We start from the raw sequence: 20,888 nt of genomic DNA, 5'->3' as shown, positions 1-20,888 counted from the left end.
TGATACCAGAGTAAGACTGGATTCTGAGTTATCTATGTTTAACTAGCTTTTTTAATAAGATGGGTTTCCCTCAAGATTGTTAAATCTTCCAGATTTTCCTGTGTTAGGAGGATGTGTTAAAATCATGTATTTTTTCATTGAAGTAAAATCCCTTTTTCTAATCAGTTTGAAATTCTTTTTCATTACTTAAGGCTGTAATGAATAACAAACTGTGTAATTCCTGGAATTTTCAAAGAAATACAGTTCTGTTGCTGTATATGCCAGTATGCTGCTATCCAGAATAAGACCAAAATAATTTTGAAGTTACTCAGCAGGGTTTTAAGAGGAAGAAGCCCTATTTGGCTGCATTAGTAGTTTTTCTGGACTCCACTTCATTGTTTTGGCTTTGAGTGCCAATGAACATTTCAAGTTAAAGAGTTCAAACTTCCTCTACAAAATTAAATGGAGAAAGTGTGCCTTTATTAACAATCCAAGTTGAGTAAATGTATCATGATTCTCTTAACCCCCTTAAAGTTGCACCTGCAACAAACCTTTTAAACAATGAATTGCAAAACATCAAAATGGTAGAATTATTTTTGTTGCATCTTAAGTCATTTGATTCTTAAACTTTTGATGGAACTCTTCCTCTTACTCTGTATCCTCACAGCTGTATTCTATATTTAATAAGACTTGCCAAATATTTAAAAGTTGCACTGGAGTGGCCACAGAAATGGGCTCTCCCTTCTTTTCTCCATCCTCGTGCTCTGTTGACTTGCTGCAAGATCTGCTGCTGCCCTCTCTGCCCTGAGTTACAGAATCCTGCTGCTGAGATGAGCTCTGAGTCTTACCAGAGACACTTTCTGGGAATCTGTGTTTCATTTGAGTTGCCAAGCACCAAGGTGACTATTCTGGCCTCTCTCCAGCTGGGGCTAGGGGATTATTCCAAAGACAAGGTACAGGAGCATGAACACCCGTGTGACAAAGCTCCAGGATCCACATTTTCCTGTCCTTGGTGATGGGAACATTTGTAGCATCTTGTAGACTTGCTGAGAACAGAGCAGCTCTCAACTGCTTTACTAGTGGTGCTTTGTATGGATTAATAGGAGTCCTAAGAAATAACCTGAAGGATTATTGATGGATCCTCTGGACTTTCCCTAATGCCTTTCATAATCCAGGTGGGTTTTTTTTGGTTTTTTTTTTTTTTTTTTTTTTTTTTTTGTTGTTTGTTTTTTTGTTTTTTTTTGGTTTTTTTTCCCTTTGGAAAAAGCTGACCCTTTTACAGCCTTAGTTTCCTGATTGCAAATTTGGAAAAAAATTATATTTTGCTCAGCATGTTTTGCTTTCCAGCTGTCCTACTGTGGCACTTTGTTTCCTCAGACATTGAACTGAGTGCTAAATGCTGGATGTGTATGCAATGTCTCCTGAACTGTTTGGGTTTTCTGCAGTCTGAGTTTTATTTTTTTCAAGAATAAGTGTATTAATAAAATAAGAGGCCAGGTGGGTCATTTCAGAAGGGGAAATAATACTGCCACCATAAATGCTGACTGACTTTCCTGTGCAGGGATGGGAAGGGTGCAGTGCCTCCCTTACTGACTTGGGCCATGCCTAAGCAAAAGGACTTTTTATTGATGAAATCCTCTTCAGTTTTAAGGCTGTAAGGCCATAATACAAGGGGCCTGTTAAGGAAACTTGAAGAAACCTCTAAGGCTAGGTGTGAACTTTGAGGCTGAAGCAGGCAAGAGTGAGAACAGCTCTTGACCTGCTCAGTGATACCAGGGGCTGTCAGTGGCTCCTGGTGCTGTACAAGGAACCCTGCTTCTCACCCTCTGAGCAACAGCCAACAACCACCTGAGCTTCAGCCACATCCTCCCTGGGGGGTGAAAAAGTGGAGAGTGGCAAGAGAGAACATGCTCTACTTGAGATGTTCTTTGCATTTCTGACAACCTTTAGTTCCTCCTTGCTGCCTCTGTAGTTATCCCTTCCAGCCTTAAAAAGATCCAAGGTGTCCTTCATAGACTCAGGTTAAAACAGATTCCTCAGGTATCATTTCAAGGCAAATGCCTTGCCCTGGAAAAGTTCCCAGGTAAACCTGGAGTCAAGTTCCCAGGTGTTGGCAGCTGAATTATCCCATTGAAAAACTTGGGGGATGTCTTGATTTCTGACTTTATATCTTAGTTCTCATAGATGCCTCAAAAAGACAGAACCCACCACACAGATAACTACACCTTCCATTAAGTTTTGTAGTATAGTAGTTCATAAAATGAACATCATCTGTTTATTATCATTTGAAGTATGCAGATATGAAAACTTTGCTTCAGGGCGTTAGTATGTGTATGGAGAGAGGTAGGGATCAGCACTGAGCACAGTAATAACCCAGCTACATTGTAGACTATGTAAAATGCACAGAAAACACTCACTCCATCCTCTGGGAAGATTCTGAACCCTGGAGACTTTAAAAAAAAATAAAAAAAAAAAAAAAAAAAAAAAAAGTGGCTACTTAATTCTCTTTCTCTTGCTGATCTTGCAGTCAGTGAACAAGGGGAAAAAAAAAAAAAAAAAACACCACCACCACCACAACAACAGGAACAACAACAACAACAACAACAAATTAAAAAAAAATAATAATAAAAAAAAACCCAACAAGCTACTGAGCTCAAATAATATTTTAGGGTTATTTAAGTGGTCAAAATTGTATTATCCCAAGTATGGTTTCAGCAGAGAGTACGATTTCTGTCTGGACTTAGTGCTGTTAGTCATCTCCCTTCCATGCTGCCAGTCAGTCCTGGGGCTGAGGAACCCGTGGGTTTATTTTCACTGCTGGGACAGCCTGAGGCACAACTCTCTCCTCAGGGTCTTCCACCATGGTATGTCCTCCCTATCCCAGTTGTCCCAGAGAAGGTGTTGAAACCTCTTGTGGCAGTGCCTCAGTGGCAGGCTGAGCACCTTTCCCCACACACAGCAGGTTTTGTGGTCCCAGGACAATAATTTGGTTAGGCCAATGCAGATGGGCTGCCCAATTGTGGAGTAAAGGTCCAAGCAGCAGATGGAGAATTCATTGTTGCTGAACTATGTTCCTAAGATAAACCACGTAAGGCAGTGAAATACCACAACACAGAAGATTTGTTTCCTTCCTCCTGACCTACACATCCAACAAAGAGTGACACTTCAGAATCTGGTCACCATCTTTCCTGGGGAAATAACCGACAACGAGGAAATTAATTCTTCAAAGTGACTTTGAAAGCCTCAGCCAAAGTGTCCCAGGTTTCTAGAAAGTGGCTGTTAGCATGGAAGATGTTAAGGGATTGCAAACCCTTCCAAGTTCCCTTGATTTCAGCGGGAGCACTTACTGCTGGAGCTGGGATTTCAGTGTTTGTAAAATGCATTTAAGAGAACAATAAAAAAGAAGGTATGCAGAATACTAATTAACTGACCATTTAGAAAATCATAGTGTTTCTCACCAGTGTGTATGAACTGCAATAGTTATAACTACTCTGATGATCAAAACCCCTAACATTTATGCAGTTCTCTGACTAATTTCCCCCAGCACATGCAAATCAAAACCAATTAAAAGCTACTACAGTATTAACAAATATCTAACCAACACATCTCAAGGGCTGTAGTCTTATCACATCAGTTTTGGAAACCTTTTACACAACTTGCATAATTTAAATATTTACAAAATATAAACTTTCTTGTCTTATCAAAAATAGTTCTTTGCACAATTAAACAACAGTAATCCTTTCACGTGACGCTTTTTAAGCCAGGCATTAAATCACTCCATGACAATAAACAACCTTTCACAGATGTAAAATAAAAATAAGCCAACATATGGAGACAGAGAAAATGTTATCATTAACAGTTTAAATATTTTAGTGGTGTGAGCCAATCCATAAATTACATTGTGGATTGAATTTACCAAGGATGCAACCTAATGAAAAATTCTAGCTGCTGATTCTTTAAAGAAATGTGGCAGATTCCTTTGGGCTAAATCTCACGTGGGTAATTTTGATAATGATGGTGAACCACCAGTGAGGTGGTTGAATGTGGCAAGTCATTGCATAGAACTCTGTGGGGTGACAACCAGCTGACTCCAAAATGTGGGCTCAGATACTCAGGAAATGCCTGCAGAGGATTTTATTTCCTTCAGATACCAAACTGTATTTCTGTCCCTTGTGTGTTTGAAGGACAACCTGTTAAAAATGCTGAAGTTGCTGTTTGGTACCCCATCACTACGCTGTGCTCCTGCCTCTGTCCCCTGGGCACAGCCTGAACCTCCTTTTCCAGCAGACACTGCTGAGCTCTCTGCAGTCACACACTTCCTCACTTCCCAACGCTTCTCGGCACATTATGCAGAAGGCAATTTTCTGAACGTCTGCAAAGCAAATGCTTCGTGGTCAACAGCTGAACTCTGTCCCTATCTTTGTGGGTTTTTGTGAAGCCTGCAGAAATGAACTAGCTAGTGGATCCATCTAGTCCCAGTTTCAAAAGCACAGACATCAGGACTATATCTAACATGTCTTACAAACTCTCTTAACTCTTCCTTCTCTCGCTAACGAGCTCTTGAGATTTCTCCACCGTACCTACCCAGCACATGGATCTTCAGGATATTGTGTCTATTAAAGACTTGAAAAGTTTAGCATCTGTGTTTTCAAGACATTGTGTCTGTTAAAGACTTGGAAAGTTTAGCATCTGTCCCCCCTCGTGGAGTAGCACCTCTGAATGTGTCCTCTTTGCAGTTTCAGCTGTCCCTGCAGCAGCCCGGCGTTTGCTCAGCTGTCCTTTCAGCCGAGACACTCTTGGGCCACCCATTGTCCTGTAGTCCCCAGGGCTGTCCCCAGGGCTGTCCCCAGGGCTGTCCCCTCTGCCATCCCTGCAGGGTGGGCGCCTCGGCCCCGTCCCCTGCCCTCCATCCCTCACTTGCAGGTGTGCACGTCGCTCATGGTCTCGCACCTGCGGCAGCGCACGTGGCAGCACCAGACGAACCTGCAGTCACACCTGTGCACGTGCCTGGCCACGTGGGTGTTGTACCCCCGCCCGCAGCACAGCAGGTTACAGCCCTCGGCGCCCGCCGACGTGCGGTTACACTCGCGGCCCCGCGTCCCGGGGATGCCCAGCGCCGGGTCCTCCACGCAGTAATTGGGGGATTTGTTCACGTACAGCAGCTCCTCTTTCCCAATGGGGAGTTTCCTCTGGCTTTTCTCTTTCCGGCGCAGCTTTTTCCTCAGCCTGTCTGATATTTGTATGCTGTTTTCGTACTTGTCCTTCAAAAACCGGCCGATCTTTTCGAAGGATGACATGGTTCTCCAACACGTTTTCACAGCACACGACCCCGAAACACCGTGACAACGGCAGTCCACAGACATCAGCTTTGCTACAGCCTGAAAGCAAAGGGAGAACAACATTTGGATGTGGTCCTTCATTCGTCAGGAATGGAGCCTGACATCAGTAACACAGAGGGCTTAAAGCATTTAATACTACAGCAGTGTCCTGGGTTGTAGTTTAGGATGTGTTCTATCCCCATCTCCAGTCCATGGCCCATCAATGCCTTGCCATGACTCACAGATAACTCCCTCTGGAGTTATCTCTCTTTAATGGGCCATCAAGGAGCCCCTGGATGACTCATCATCCCATTGGGAGATGCTCCGCCCACGGGGAGGAGCCAAGCATTCTCACCTGGAGATAAGCTGGGATTTGGGACAGTAGAAGCAGCCCTCACCCACTGGATTCCCAGAGGACCAGAGCTACCAGACCTTTCTACGAGATCACTGCTTCAGGAAGAGCACCTCACCTGGACTGCTTCCATCACCCTGCTCAGGTTGTATTCTGACTCTGTCAGTGCTTTTCTCTTTTTGTATTGTTGCATTTATTTTATTTTATTTTATTTTCCTTTTCTTCTCATTAAATTGTATTTCTGACTTAGAGCCTCTCACTTGGTTTGTTCTCAAACCACAACAAGCTGCCACTGCCATTCCCTTAACAGGGAAGCCAGAGCACATGGTAGGGACCAGGTTTCCAGCCCTGGACCCCTGCTAGGAGAGGCATCATCCTCAGATGTGCTCCTCATGTGCAGTTTGCAATGGGCATAATGTAGCAATACTGATCACAGCAGCGAAAGCTGTGATTTCTGGATGGCTTTTCATTCTGCAGGATCCTGAGTACCTGAATGACATGTCCTCCCACTGCTGGAATGCAAAAGGCTCTCATGGGTGAAAGGGTCTAGTGGGGAACAGCAGAAGGGCAAAGCAAGGACAGGGCAGGTCATGGCCCTTCCTATGCTGCAAGACACTTGATGGGCAAGTAAGTGCCCAGGTATGTTGCCTTTTAAGGTCATTTTACAGCTACCATGGAGATCACTAAACATTCACATCCCTGCTTGTAACTAAGGCCACAGAAATGGCTGAAGTCACACAACAGTGCCTGGGCAACCCAAAACACCCCAGGGCAAACTGCTGGGAGAGCAGGAGGATGGAAACATCTCTGAGCTTCACAGCAAGTCCATCAAAAGGCTCACCATGGCTTAGCAGAGGTGTCCTTGACTCCAGTATTCTGTAGTAAATCTCAGATGCTTCTCACTAACAGTCCTGAGCCCTATTCTTTTTATTTAGAAATAACTAGTTCTAGTACGGGTTTCTAGTGTTTCCAGTTTCAAAGTGGCCCTATTTAACACAATTAGACAGTTGCAGTCATATTACTTTTATAACTGTCAATGTTTCAGCAAGGTTTCCACAGTTATTGCCAACACTTAAATACCCTTAGATGAGTTACTTTTCCATGCCCATGCAGAAGCAAGGGCTAAGCTGAACAGTGACTGTCTGAACAACAATGGGAGTCTGAAGCCTGTGTTAAGCTTTTTGAAACACACAACAGTTGTGTGGCTCAGTTTATAGGACATCAAGCCTCAAATAACTGAAATCTGTAAACAAGCAGTAACCTCCTTTATCTCATATCTTTATCTTGAGACTGACTCAAACACCCAGGAGATAATCAATACAATACTTCCTTCTCTAACATGTCATACTCATAGTATAAAATCATACAAATAGCCTTGTGACAACCCTCACATTTAATAGCAGATTTAATAGCATTTTTCCAATGTCAAATGATAAGTTATTTTTGTCAAGTAACTAGAGTTTTGAAGTAGTTTTAAATCATATTGTGCTACTAGATTTAGAAGGTTACAGATGTAATCCTTGTCTTCACTGCAGTGCAATAAGGTACTTACTAGGGGCAGAAGGATCCAGAAATTGTCAGAGGAAGCTCTGGACATCCCTGCTAGGTGCTAAGGATGAGTTCCTTGTGGGCAAGTAGCCCAGCAGATGACACTCAGAGTCTTTCTCTGAGGATGAATTAAACAAAAATAGAGAGAGACAGTTTTGAAACAAGAGCAGAAACTGACGTTGAAGTGACTGATATCAAAATATAAAAATGTGGCATACATTAGCAATGTACAGATGAGCAGATGAATGCAAGAACTACAAATGTGATTCAGTGTCTTGCTTCCCAGCTGCTTGGATGGGCAAATTTTCAGCCTGGACTCCAATATACTTTACATTGCCAGCACAGGGAGGTCACATTTTGCTTTGCCTGATCACAGAACATGCTACTGCATCTCAGTGTGCCATGTGGACTTCAGTGAAAAAGATCCCACACTTGAACATCTGGCATAATTTAGGGATTAGGCACCTTCTCCTGATATTGGAAGCAAACCTAAAGTCTGCCTATAGAGCCAGCATGGCCTCAGGAGGGACACAGCTGTGCCTCAGCAGTGCACAGTGACTGCAGAGTTACTGGGACCCTGCCCTCCAGGATAAATCCACAACCACTGTTCAGCTCCACATTTTAGATTCATATAGAGAATCTGTTCAGTTATTCATGAAACAGTGAGAGGATTCTCCCTATGAAACAAAATTCCACAGACAGCTTCAGAGGAGCCCTGTTACAGTGGACAGATGTGTCATTCTGAGCAAGCTGGGACAGGCTTTGTTAGGTGGGTCATTGAACTAACTGATAGCTTGTGAGAAATGGTCAGTGTGGAGCTGAGCTGGCTCCACAAGCATTGTGGTCAGCCACAAGCCCATCTGAGCAGCTCCTCCTGCCTCTATTGCCACTCAGCCTTGGGGGTACAACATGCACAACAAGAGTGCAGGGTTAAGTGATGAACAGGGACAAACACTGCTCTTTTTAAAAATTAAACCTGAGAAAGAGATAATTTTTAAACTGTCTTCCTTTCAGTGATCCAGTGCAATTAACAGAGGGAGCAGCACAGGGTGGGAATCTCTGGCTAGAACAGACAGATGGGGCAGAAAGCAGAGGCTGATTTGCAGTAGAGTGTCAATGGAATCACAGTTTGCATACCCTCTAATGCCAGTTAATGCTTAACACCTCCAAGTTAAGCTTTCTGTTTCCAAGCCCTGCTCTCAGCTGTGAGACAAGGACTGCCAGAACTTGTTGTGTCACAAGCCTGTAATCAACTGCCCCAATTTTGGTAGAACTAATATAATTATTCATGAAGACAAGCACATGTCCTACTAGAGGTACAGCACTTAAGAACTGCTCCAAACTGTTGGTGAGTCTCTTACCAACCCACAAGTATCAGCAAAAACAAACTCTCTGATAAGCCAGATTTTTCAATGAGAGAACATAAGACAACACCAAATAAATTTCCACAAGTGGAAAAGTGAGCAGAATTTTTTCCAGCAGTAAAAAAATACCAATACAGTGATAGTCAACCCCTAGTGCCTGACTCCCTACATTCTGTTGTATAAGAGCAGAAGAGTCCCACTCACATACACACATCTAAGTACACTGAAAATTGCCATGCTAAAAGATGATGAATGTTTATCTTGTAGCAGAAGAAGGATGGAATCTGAATCTTCTGAGAGTCAGATTAGTGGACAACTCAAAAGACACATACAGTTTTAAAAATTTTATATGCTGATATGAGAACTATGAGATGTGGAAGCGTAAAATAACGTTTTGTACTGAAATAGGAGAGAAACAAGATAATTCTGCACATACCAGTTCTGTTACTAACTCCAAACAAACACAGAAGTATTGTCCCTGGAAGACTGCTCTTGCAAGACACCAAACCAGGAACACGATAGTGTTTATTACAAAAGGCCATAAAAAATCAAAACATCCTTCTTGTAAGCCCCAAAACATGAAGGCCAACATTTCTCCTAGCTAAGATTTGAAAATACAAAAAGGAAGAGTTATGCTAAACTTTACTTCAGATAATATTGCTGCTAGAAATCCCAAGTACCACCAATAAACAATTCTGGACAGTGATCAAAATATTTGCTTTATCCTACATTTTGCCATTAAATCACATAATATTTATGCATGGAATATATGACTATATATTTCTTCCTTAACTATCTCGCTCTACAAACATGATAAACTACCCTTTGCTCTTTCTTTAAGGAAATAATAATTTAATCTTATGTTTCTCTAATTAACATCTCCTACTACAAGATAACAGTCACCTTTCCTTGGAGATGATTTATCTGACTGGCTTCTAATTAAACTCAGAGTAACTGTTCTCAGCTTTTAATTAGCTTTAAAGTTTGCTTCATCTACTTCAGTTAGGAAAAGAGTCTTTGTCACAGTACCTTGGAATCATGGAATGGTTTGAGTTGGAAGGAACCTGAAAGATTTTCTGCTTTTCCAACTACATAGCTTAAATGAAATAACACGTATTACCTGTAAAAATGACTTCAAATTAAAGTAATTTTCAATTATACCACCATGGCTCTTAGGATGGCTTGCTGTGGCTATTCCTTGTCTATGGCAGATAGGAAAGTTGATGTCAGTAAAACCTGCTGATGCTGCTTCCAGCTATAGGAAATTTCAGAGTCACAATGGAGTCCATCAATATGTGTAGTCAAAACCAATGGTTTTCCCTTTCTTTTTTTTCCATTTAGTGAAAGCTGTGCCACTGAGCAGAACAGATTTAAAATACTATGGGCCTAGAGAGAGCCATTAAAGATAATCTCCAAGGTAAAGCAGAGAAAGCAATTTTAAAGGAAAAATAAGAATACAAATCTCTGCCATTCCAGATGTAAACTCCAAACCCTAGATTACAGGCTCCCATCTCCCTGGATAAGCTATTTCTGCATTTTACATCCTCTGCAGGACAAGAAGGAGAATCCAATGTCACACACCCAAACACACAGTTTTCCTCACCAAGTTGGTTGGAAGTACTTTGGACTGAAAAAAAAGCCTTCTAACATCAGTCTCCTTTCACTTCTTTGAGGCATGTCCTAACCAATGAGCTAGTCTGATGGTGTCATTTTTGTCCCATGTTTTTAAAGAAAATATTAACTCTTGATTTCCCCTCTGAACGATGCTAAACTCGTACTCTAAGGTGTTGGCTGCAGATGGCAGATGAGTAATGAGGTCTTGTGTCCAGCTGGCCTTCTCATTCAGTATTAGAGAGAATTAAAAATGCAGGTCATGATAGTAACAGAATAATCAGTGATAAAAATCATATCACATCATGCTGATAACAGGACTATTTCAAGTTTGCAACTGAATATCAAATTCTAATTAAGATAAATTTACTATTTAAGCACTGCAGGTCTATTACTTATTTTGTGGGTTTTATTTTGACATACAGAGATTAGTTGGTCAAAACCAGCTCTGAGTCTGTAGATGTTTCTTTGGTGATGTTACTGCTGTTCTTGCCCCACAAATACGTGCAGCCAAGGACCCACCTCCTTTGGCCAATGCCATTTTGTCAGTGAAGGTGACGGAGCAGTTGCTGAGTGACACCTACCTGCCTCCCAGCCTCGTTGTTGTGCAGGTCCATCGCCAGCAGGCCACGCCCGCTCTCGCCCGTGACGTTCCTCAAAGGCACGTCCAGGAAGCTCCTGCTGAAGGCCATTCCATAGTGGATGTCATCAGAGCAGCCGCCCCAGTGCCAGCCCTCGCTGGCCGAGCCGCCGTGGCGCAGGGTGACGTCGCAGGAGCACTCGGTGACGTTCCCCGCGCTGCACGACCGTGTCACCGAGTGCACCAGCCCCGCCGCTGTCACCGCCGAGATGAAGGCCGTCTCCTTGGTGCCTGCACAGCAAGGTGGGGTGTAGGAGAATGGCTATAGCTCAGAGAGGTCACATAAACAATCCACAGCTACGTAAGCATCGGGATGAATGGTCAGCCCTTATCTATAGAGGCAGGGGATCTGTGGCCTTGAGGGTGGCCGCGACAACAGGATGGGAAAGCAGAAGTTTGGAGAGCAGCTAACCACAGGAATGCAGAAGTAGAAATTAGCGCTTTTCTCAGATAACCAATAGTGATCTTGCTTTTAGCAATATGCATGAGCTTATTAAGTGTGCTATAAATTGTGTAAACTTTTCTAATAAACTAAGTCTTGTTAATCAGTCGTATCAATTGAGGCATTTCTCCTGCCGATCGCGACAGTGGGACAGGTCACTGCCTGCTCTGCTGGTCACCTCCTGCCCAGCCTGCACGCAGGGACTTGAACAGCCAGGTGAGCATCAAAGAGAACAGAGTTTAAAGTCATCACAGCTTGGACTGTAACGTTCAGTTGTTCATAGCAGTGGATGTTCATACCTGTCCTGGGTTGTAGTGTAGGATGTGTTCTATCACCATCTTCATGAACTGAGGGATCCAGTTGTTGGAGCAGTGCTCTTCCCAGGCCCCCCTCCCTCTGCCTTCAGTCCATGGCCCATCAATGCCTTGCCATGACTCACAGATAACTCCCTCTGGAGTTCTCTCTCTTTAATGGGCCATCAAGGAGCCCCTGGATGACTCATCATCCCATTGGGAGATGCCCCGCCCAGGGGGAGGAGCCAAGCATTCTCACCTGGAGATAAGCTGGGATTTGGGACAGTAGAAGCAGCCCTCACCCACTGGATTCCCAGAGGACCGGAGCTCCCAGACCTTTCTATGGGATCACTGCTTCAGGAAGAGCGCCTCACCTGGACTGCTTCCATCACCCTGCTCAGGCTGTATTCTGACTCTCTCACTGGTCTCTTTGCATTATTGCATTTATTTTATTTTACCCTTTTTCCCTTTTCTTCTCATTAAATTGTATTTCTGACTTGGAGCCTCTCTCACTCGTTTTACTTTCAAACCACTACAATACCCCAAAACAACTTCTTCATATGACCATGCTGTTATTGATGCTGTTTCTCACTACTTGTACCATGCAATTTTTGGTACCTTCTTTCTAAATCTGATTGGGAATTTTATTTGCCTCAGAAATTTTCAAGCCAAATAATAAATAAAAAATCAAACTCAAAACTAGCCACACTCCAAACCCCTTACTCTCTACTCTGCTTTTCACTATTCATATTGATTTGAAGAAGAAAAGGTCAGTTTAAGTCTCACAGAAGCTGTCATGATCCCAGGTTACATTGGTATAGGGCCAAAACTTACCTCATGCTAAATTTAACACACGTTGATGTTCTTCTGATTCACAAAGGGAGCAAAGAGCCCCAAAACTCTTAACCCAGGCACAACATAGGATGGCACAAAGAATTTTAGGCCATGTGATTTTCCTAGAAATAGCTGGTGATGGGAAAAACAGCAGCATGAAAGGCCTTTACTTGTTAGACTATACCTCAGAAGATTCATGGAGGGACCTGCCTGGGCTTCTTACACCTGTCCCATTCTCTGAAACTTCTGGCATAATATGACACACTGCTTTATACTGTGTAAAGCAAGGCATTCTCTAGGTAAATTGAGTATCAGTCAGTGGTCAATAAATGTAGTGAAAACTTTACTGAAATGGGCCACTTTTCACTATTGTGAACATTTATTTCCAGTTTCTCCAAAGTTCCTGCTCATGGCAGGAAAATTCCTGTTTGTTTCTCCTGTTTATATTAGTCTGTGGTGGCAGTACCATCATAAAAGGCTTCCACAGTCCACACTAGTGAAGCTTTGTGGGTGAAGAGTGGCACTCATTTATGGGTCTTCAGGAAGAGTCCTTCCTGTTGAACAGAAGGACTGACACACATACGGCTCTATACAGTGCGAAAAACTCTCATTTTCTTTTTTTCCCTTTCCTTTTTGGAATATGCATCACTGTCTATTCCTCACTTTATGTTTTCATATTAAAGCCTAGGGGCTTTACGCTTAGCACAAAGTGAAAATTGCATGAACACAAGTGAAGTACCACAATACTTAAAATCACATCCATCACACAATCAAGGAGCTAAAAAAAAAAAAAAAAGTTGCAGGATCCTTGCAACTTGCAGGAAAGCGTTAGTGAGATATTTGATACAAAAAAACTTATCCTTGTTTCAGTGGAAATTCCACCAATTTCATCATTATTTTATGCAAGAACAAAGCAGCTTTGCTTCCGCTGTGCTGACCAATACCACATAACTGAGCAGATATATTTTAAAGCATCTCATATTGTATTTAGTGCCCGGAGAAGACTTTTTTACTCGCAAGTCACCTTTTCGAAATAATATGTCATAACCCTTCTTATCTAGTAACTGTGACACGAGGGCACGATAAACCCAACGTAAGTCTAAGAACAACAGTATTTCAACGAAGCTGAGTGGCTCTACCCTCGGGTACTGTCATCCACCGGCGTACTGCGCGAAAATTACAAGCAGCATCAACCACGCTGCAAAGGGAAGGGCGGGTTTCGTGCGCCCGGAGCATTTACAGCGGGATCTCTGCGGACGGGAGCCCCGGAGGGTCCGGCCCTGCCCGCGGCAGGCAGAGCCCCGGCCCCGGCCCACTCACCGCTGCTCAGCTGCGGCCCCAGGGCGGCGGCGGCGCCGCGGCGGGCGGCGGGCGGCGAGCGGCAGTCCCAGCGCTCGTGTCGGAACTGGCTGCGGCACTCCTGGAGACCCAGGCGAGCTCCCTCCCGGACGGCGGGCATCAGCTCCGGCTTCTGCTGGCACAGCTCCTGCTGCCGGCGGCTCAGCGGAGGGCTGGCGCAGGCCGGCTTGTCGGGCCCGCCGGCCGTGGCCATGCCCAGCCACCTGCGGAGGCAGCGCCCGTCAGGCGGCGGAGCCGAGGGCCGGGCTCCCGCAGCCCTCCCAGCCCGAGCCCGCTACTCACATCCAGGTGCTGCCGGCGGCGGGGCACAGGGCGAGCAGCAGCGCTGCCCGCAGCAGGCGCGGCCCGACGGGAGCCCCGCGCCCCATGGCAGCCGCATCAGGCCTCAGGGGACCGCGACCGGGCCACCCCTGCTCGGGCTCCTGCCCCTCACTCGGGTCCCTGCCCCTCACTCGGGTCCCTGCCCCTCACTCGGGTCCCTGCCCCTCACTCGGGTCCCTGCCCCTCGGGGCACGGGGGGCAGCACTGGGCTGGCCCGGAGGGCGGCCGGAGGGGACACATCGGGAGCGCTCGGTGCCCGTCAAGGTGACAAAGTCGGGGTTGATGTTTTTTTCCCCCGGCTCCGTCCCCGGCCGTGCCTCCCCGCCCGTGCATTGGCCGCCCGGGGGCCGGGGCGGGCCGGGGCGGGCCGGGCGGGGGCGGCGGGGGCTGCGCGGAGCGGAGCGGAGCGGAGAGGGTCCCGCACGGCTCCTCACGGCTCCTCACGGCACTGATACACAAAGCGGAGCTCCGCAGGTCCCGCATGGCTCCGCACTGCTCCTCACAGTCCCGTACTGCCCCGCATTGCTCTGCACGGCTCCTCACAGTCCCGCACGGCACTGGTACACAAAGCGGCGCTTCGCAGTTCCCGCACGGCTCCTCACAGCCCCGCACTGCCCCGCATTGCTCTGCACGGCTTCGCACAGTCCCGCACAATCCCGCACCGCCCCACACGGCTCCTCACGGCTCCTCACAGTCCCCTCACAGCCCCGCACAATCCCTCACAGTCCCCTCACAGCCCCGCACAGTCCCGCACAGTCCCTCACAATCCCTCACAGCTCCGCACAGCCCCGCACAGTCCCTCACAGCCCCGCACAGCCCCGCACGGCCCCGCACAATCCCTCACAGCCCCGCACAGTCCCTCACAATCCCTCACAGCCCCGCACAATCCCTCACGGCCCCGCACAGCCCCGCACAGTCCCCGCACGGCCCCTCACAGCCCCGCACGGCCCCGCACAATCCCTCACAGTCCCCTCACAATCCCTCACAGTCCCTCACAATCCCTCACAGTCCCCTCACAGTCCCCTCACAGCCCCGCACAGCCCCGCACAGCCCCGCACAGTCCCTCACAGTCCCCTCACAGCCCCGCACAGTCCCGCACAGTCCCCTCACAGTCCCTCACAGCCCCGCACAGCCCCGCACAGCCCCGCACAGTCCCTCACAGTCCCTCACAGTCCCTCACAGCCCCGCACAGCCCCGCACAGCCCCTCACAGTCCCGCACAGTCCCGCACAGCCCCGCACAGCCCCGCACTGTCCCTCACAGTCCCTCACAGCCCCGCACAGCCCCGCACAGTCCCTCACAGTCCCCTCACAGCCCCGCACAGTCCCGCACAGTCCCCTCACAGTCCCTCACAGTCCCTCACAGTCCCTCACAGCCCCGCACAGCCCCGCACAGCCCCGCACAATCCCTCACAGCCCCGCACAGCCCCTCACAGCCCCGCACAGCCCCTCACAGTCCCGCACAGTCCCGCACAGCCCCGCACAGCCCCTCACGGCCCCGCACAGCCCCGCACAGCCCCGCACAGCCCCTCACAGTCCCTCACAGCCCCGCACAGCCCCGCACAGCCCCTCACAGCCCCTCACAGCCCCTCACAGCCCCGCACAGCCCCGCACAGCCCCGCACAGTCCCTCACAATCCCCGCACGGCCCCGCACAGTCCCGCACAATCCCTCACAGCCCCGCACAGTCCCCTCACAGCCCCTCACGGCCCCGCACAGCCCCTCACAGTCCCCGCACAGCCCCGCACAGCCCCGCACGGCCCCGCACAGCCCCTCACAGTCCCCGCACAGCCCCGCACAGCCCCGCACAGTCCCCTCACAGTCCCCGCACAGCCCCGCACAGCCCCGCACAGCCCCGCACAGCCCCGCACAGCCCCGCACGGCCCCGCACAGTCCCCTCACAGTCCCCGCACAGCCCCGCACAGCCCCGCACAGCCCCGCACAGCCCCGCACAGCCCCTCACAGCCCCTCACAGCCCCGCACGGCTCCTCACAGCCCCTCACAGCCCCGCACAGCCCCTCACAGTCCCTCACAGTCCCTCACAGCCCCTCACAGTCCCTCACAGCCCCTCACAGTCCCTCACAGCCCCGCACGGCCCCTCACAGCCCCGCACAGCCCCTCACAGTCCCCTCACAGTCCCCTCACAGCCCCGCACAGCCCCTCACAGTCCCCTCACAGTCCCCTCACAGCCCCGCACAGCCCCTCACAGTCCCCTCACAGTCCCCTCACAGTCCCGCACAGCCCCGCACAGCCCCGCACAGCCCCGCACAGCCCCTCACAGCCCCGCACAGCCCCGCACAGCCCCTCACAGCCCCGCACAGCCCCGCACAGTCCCCTCACAGCCCCGCACAGTCCCCTCACAGCCCCGCACGGCCCCGCACGGCCCCGCACAGCCCCTCACAGCCCCGCACAATCCCTCACAGCCCCGCACAGCCCCGCACAGCCCCTCACAGCCCCTCACAGCCCCGCACAGCCCCGCACAGCCCCGCACGGCCGCCCCTCTCGGCGCTCCCCTGTGGCCCTGAGGAGCCGGGGGATGCGGCGGGGTCCGGGCGCGGCGGAGCGGCGCTGGGGGCGAAGGAAGCCGCAGCTCTGCAGAGATTTAACCCACAGAAGCGAGAGAGACGCCAATACATCACAACGCTTTTTATTCCATTTTTCCAACGCTCCGGCAGTATTAAGCGAGTCGGCATCAGTGCGAGGGGAATCAGTAGGGCAGCAATTGTTCCTTCATTCCTGATAATTTCAGTGAGACGGTGTTATCACCTGCTACCTCGATTGCTAATCGTTAGTTACACATTAAAAGGCAATGAGTCAGCTAGCACCTGACGGAGGGCTGGTGTTGGACTTTAAAGTCCTCTTTGATCACGATATATTGCTGCTTCCTTCTGTGTAAGCAAAACACCTGCACTAAAAAATGGTCTGGAAAAAAAAAATGACAGATGTGTAAAACTTTGACACAGTTGTAAATTAGCGAAATAGCTCTCGAGGACTGACAACAGCTCCAAGTGAAGAACGCCGTAAATCATCTCAATGACAAATGAACATTTTTAAGAGTACATGTTGGGAAATAATCACGTAGATGAGCTGTTTCCCCTGCTTTTTTTCCCCCCTTGAATGTGCAGAAATGTTTTAAGAGCACAGGCTGTGGTCTGTTTAAGTCTATAAAATGATGCCTCCTTCCTACTTCATGCTTATGTGTCTGCTCTCAAAGCCTCTCCAAAGCATCATCAGCTCTGGGCAGATTGCTGATCACCCCACTTAAAACCTTTCCAAAGAACTTGTTTAATCTGTTCTGCATTTTAGTCTAGGGAACATCTGCTTGTGGTTGCAGAGGAACTTAGACCAGAGTGAGGGACATTGGAAGACAGAGAACCAGCCATGAAACAGGCCTGAGCCAGCCAAGATGTGTTGGCTGTGTCAGAGAATTATCCAATTATTCCAGGACACATGGTTTATTTTATCCTCTTCACTGCTTCCTGGCTCCATCTTCTAAAGTTAATTCAAAGCCTTGGTCTAGCAGACGTGGATTCCTTATGTGCTGCTTTATCTGCTCTATGAATTTATCATCTACTCTAAAATTGTTTTTCCTTCAGGTTCTTTGGACAAGTTTCTTCTCTATGTTTTTTTTTTTTTTTTTGGTTGTTGTTGTTGCTGGTTTTTTTTTATTTTTATTTTTATTTTTATTTTTTATTTTTATTTTTTTATTTTTATTTTATTTTTATTTTTATTTTTATTTTTATTTTTTATTTATTAATGTTAGTATGGATCTTTTGGTTATAAACTCTTACATGTGAATTTTTCTATCGTAGCTACAGAATCTTATGTGCAAATAGCAATGTGAAATTGAAATTTTAAAAATATTGATTTCAAAAGTTCTAGTCCTATTTGTAGCACTTCACATATGGCCCCTTAAATAAATAAATTACCTTTCTGTTGAGTTCTCATGGGGATCTGATTTTATGTACATTTTTTGCTACAATCATCTTTATTTAGGTAGGGAAACCCTTTGATCATATGTAAAGTGAAACACTTGCAATTTGGAGGGCTGATGCTAAACAAAAAAAATATATTTTGTAAGGGACTTCTTGAGATTGTCCAGTTCAATCTGTAGCAGTGATTGGAAGCAAACTCCATTTTTCCATGACCATCTGATTTTAAAAAGTTTGGGTTTCTGTGTGTTTGAATCCTAATCTCCCATCTGCCTTTCTTCCCATCTGTTTCCCTTATAACCACTCCCTGTTTCTGCCACAGCCGGATTCCCCTCCAGCGGCAGGGCAAACACTGTGCAAAGGGAAACAATTTACTAAGGCCTTGCTATCTACCAAAAATGATTGTAATTTGCCAAATGTTTCTGAAGGCTGTAATTCTAATTTACTGATGCTTCAGAGCCCTCTGTGCTGGAAGAACATTCACCATCACAGACAGCAAAATGAGTGGGATGCAGAGAGAGTGAAGTAGAATCCAAGCCAAGGTCAAGTGCTTCAGTGAACAAAACTCACTATAAACATGGCTTTCTGCTTATCTTGCTTTCTCTGACCATGGTGGGGCTATCTGTGGCCATTCATACTAAAATTTATTTTCAAAAGAAGAAAATCAATTGTTGATACAAGGAAAAAAAAAATGGAAATGTGTCTAAGAAGGTTTGTATTTCCTGATGGGACGTTTATTAATTTAATATTTAATGAACATTATAGTGATCCTGACAGGGTCTATTACATACATGCATTTTATATATATATGTATGTATGTACAGATACTCTGTTGTGCAGAATCTGTGTGAATAAGCTTCACTCCACAGATAACATGCTTCAGAGACAGACCAATTATCTCTTTAAAAAAATAGCAGCTAGTGCTTTCACTATAATCCAGGTTTGTTGTCTTATTAGATGTAAGTAAGTGCATACAAAGTTAACTTCTCCTAAACAAGTCACCCCTTTTGTTCAAATTATTTTCCTTCCCCTGGAACTTCTGGTGCTCACGGGGGACATGGATATGACAGGACAAGCTGTGTTATCCTACCTGGGATACAATGGGGTCATCAACCCCTTATCTTATAAAAGTCAACAGAGGAAAACCCATATCAGGTTATCCCTTCAGCTATGACATTTATCACGTGTGCTGCCCAAGGCCAAATTCTGTACTTGTGACACAAAGAGCAGGCTTCAGTCCCGCTCAGTGCCGGGCTGCATGGTGTGCCATCCCTCTGGGGACTGCAGGCCTTGAAGGAAACTTGTTGGCTCAGTGGTACCTGAGCAGAGCCATGTGTTGTGGTTTGAAAACAAACCAGGTGAGAGGCTCTAAGTCAGAAAATACAATTTAATGAGAAGAAAAGGAAAATAAAATAAAATAAATGCAACAATACAAAAAGAAAAGACCACTGACAGAGTCAGAATACAGCCTGAGCAGGGTGATGGAAGCAGTCCAGGTGAGGTGCTCTTCCTGAAGCAGTGATCCCATAGAAAGGTCTGGTAGCTCTGGTCCTCTGGGAATCCAGTGGGTGAGGGCTGCTTCTACTGTCCCAAATCCCAGCTTATCTCCAGGTGAGAATGCTTGGCTCCTCCCCCTGGGCGGGGCATCTCCCAATGGGATGATGAGTCATCCAGGGGCTCCTTGATGGCCCATTAAAGAGAGAGAACTCCAGAGGGAGTTATCTGTGAGTCATGGCAAGGCATTGATGGGCCATGGACTGGAGATGGTGATAGAACACATCCTAAACTACAACCCAGGACACCATGGCACCACGGGGGCAGTGAGAGCACTGCACCCTCAGTGAGGAGGAACATGAGGAGACATGTGCAGAGTCCCTGGAGCTGGGGACAGAGCCCTCGTGCTCTTGGTGCAGTGCTCCCCTCACAGAGCAGCATCTCTGTCTGTAGAGAAATCTCAGGACTTCAATAAGGTCAGGCTGGCAGTAGAAGGAAAGCCAGGAGAGGAAAACAGAGATGTCCTCTCTGCCCTACATGGCCCTCCAAGATCCCTCTGCCCCTCGTGTTTAACATTATTGTTATTATTCCTTTTAATATTTGTACCTGAAAGTGCACACTGTGCTGGTTCAGATGTAGCATGCTGAGTTCACAAATGACTGGGACAGAAATTACAGTGCATCCAGTAGTGACATGTTGTCAGATGGAGACTTCACAAACAGATCTCACAGATGTGTAATGATTCCAAAGCTACCTCTGGATATTATGTTTACAACACAGTACACAGAGCCACATTTTCTATGTGAGTGGATATATAAACCTGGAAGGTGAGGAAAGGGCGTGCATGCTTCTCACAATCCCTTCTGTTCTTGCGAAGGATCCAGATGAAAACTGAGCTATGTGGAGCCCATAACTCCAGAGAGTTGCTGAATCAGTTGCTGAGCAGCTCTTCTGGCAATCTAAATCGAGTAGTTATGTGCTGCCAGAAAGCTGGGGCTTAGGACTCAGTCTGACTCTGGAGTCTGATGTTTCCTGTGGTCACAAATCTGGAGGCAGTGTCCTGGGATTATCAGTATTTACATGAGTGCTTGGGAACTTCTCATTGTTGTGGGAATCCTGGAAGTAGGCATGAGTGTCTTCTGAAGTGCTGCTAGCAAGTGCTGTTCTCTGACATGGACTTTCTAAATGTAGGTATTTTCTAGAGTCACCCCAGGGAGATATTTTCAGCATATTATTATTAAGTAAAATTCATCAAGGGCGTGCTGTAAAGGCATCAAAGCATTGTGTGAAAGATGCAGGAATAACATCCACTTATTAATTCTGATTTCATCCAGACTTTACTTACTATTAAAACTGAAATTAGTAGTAAAATTGTATTTGATAACAGTGCACCTTCATGGCATC

The 20,888-nt window shown here is 46.9% G+C and overlaps 1 protein-coding gene across 1 annotated transcript; it reads right to left on the bottom strand.

The window, feature by feature from the left end:
- Window positions 1–4,823: 4,823 nt before the first annotated feature.
- Window positions 4,824–14,108, bottom strand: WNT16 (Wnt family member 16). The gene is made up of 4 exons (XM_066320256.1): window positions 14,023–14,108; window positions 13,702–13,943; window positions 10,757–11,043; window positions 4,824–5,357 (listed from the first exon to the last, which is right to left on the bottom strand). Exons 1-4 carry the CDS (start codon window positions 14,106–14,108, stop codon window positions 4,893–4,895), a joined length of 1,080 nt encoding a protein of 359 aa, XP_066176353.1. The 3' UTR covers window positions 4,824–4,892.
- Between the last annotated feature and the right edge of the window lie 6,780 nt (window positions 14,109–20,888).

Source organism: Sylvia atricapilla, chromosome 5, assembly GCF_009819655.1.
Source record: "Sylvia atricapilla isolate bSylAtr1 chromosome 5, bSylAtr1.pri, whole genome shotgun sequence".
Taxonomy (NCBI): Eukaryota; Metazoa; Chordata; class Aves; order Passeriformes; family Sylviidae; genus Sylvia; species Sylvia atricapilla.
The sequence above is the reverse complement of the archived record's forward strand: the minus strand, read 5'-3'. Positions and strand labels throughout refer to the sequence as shown.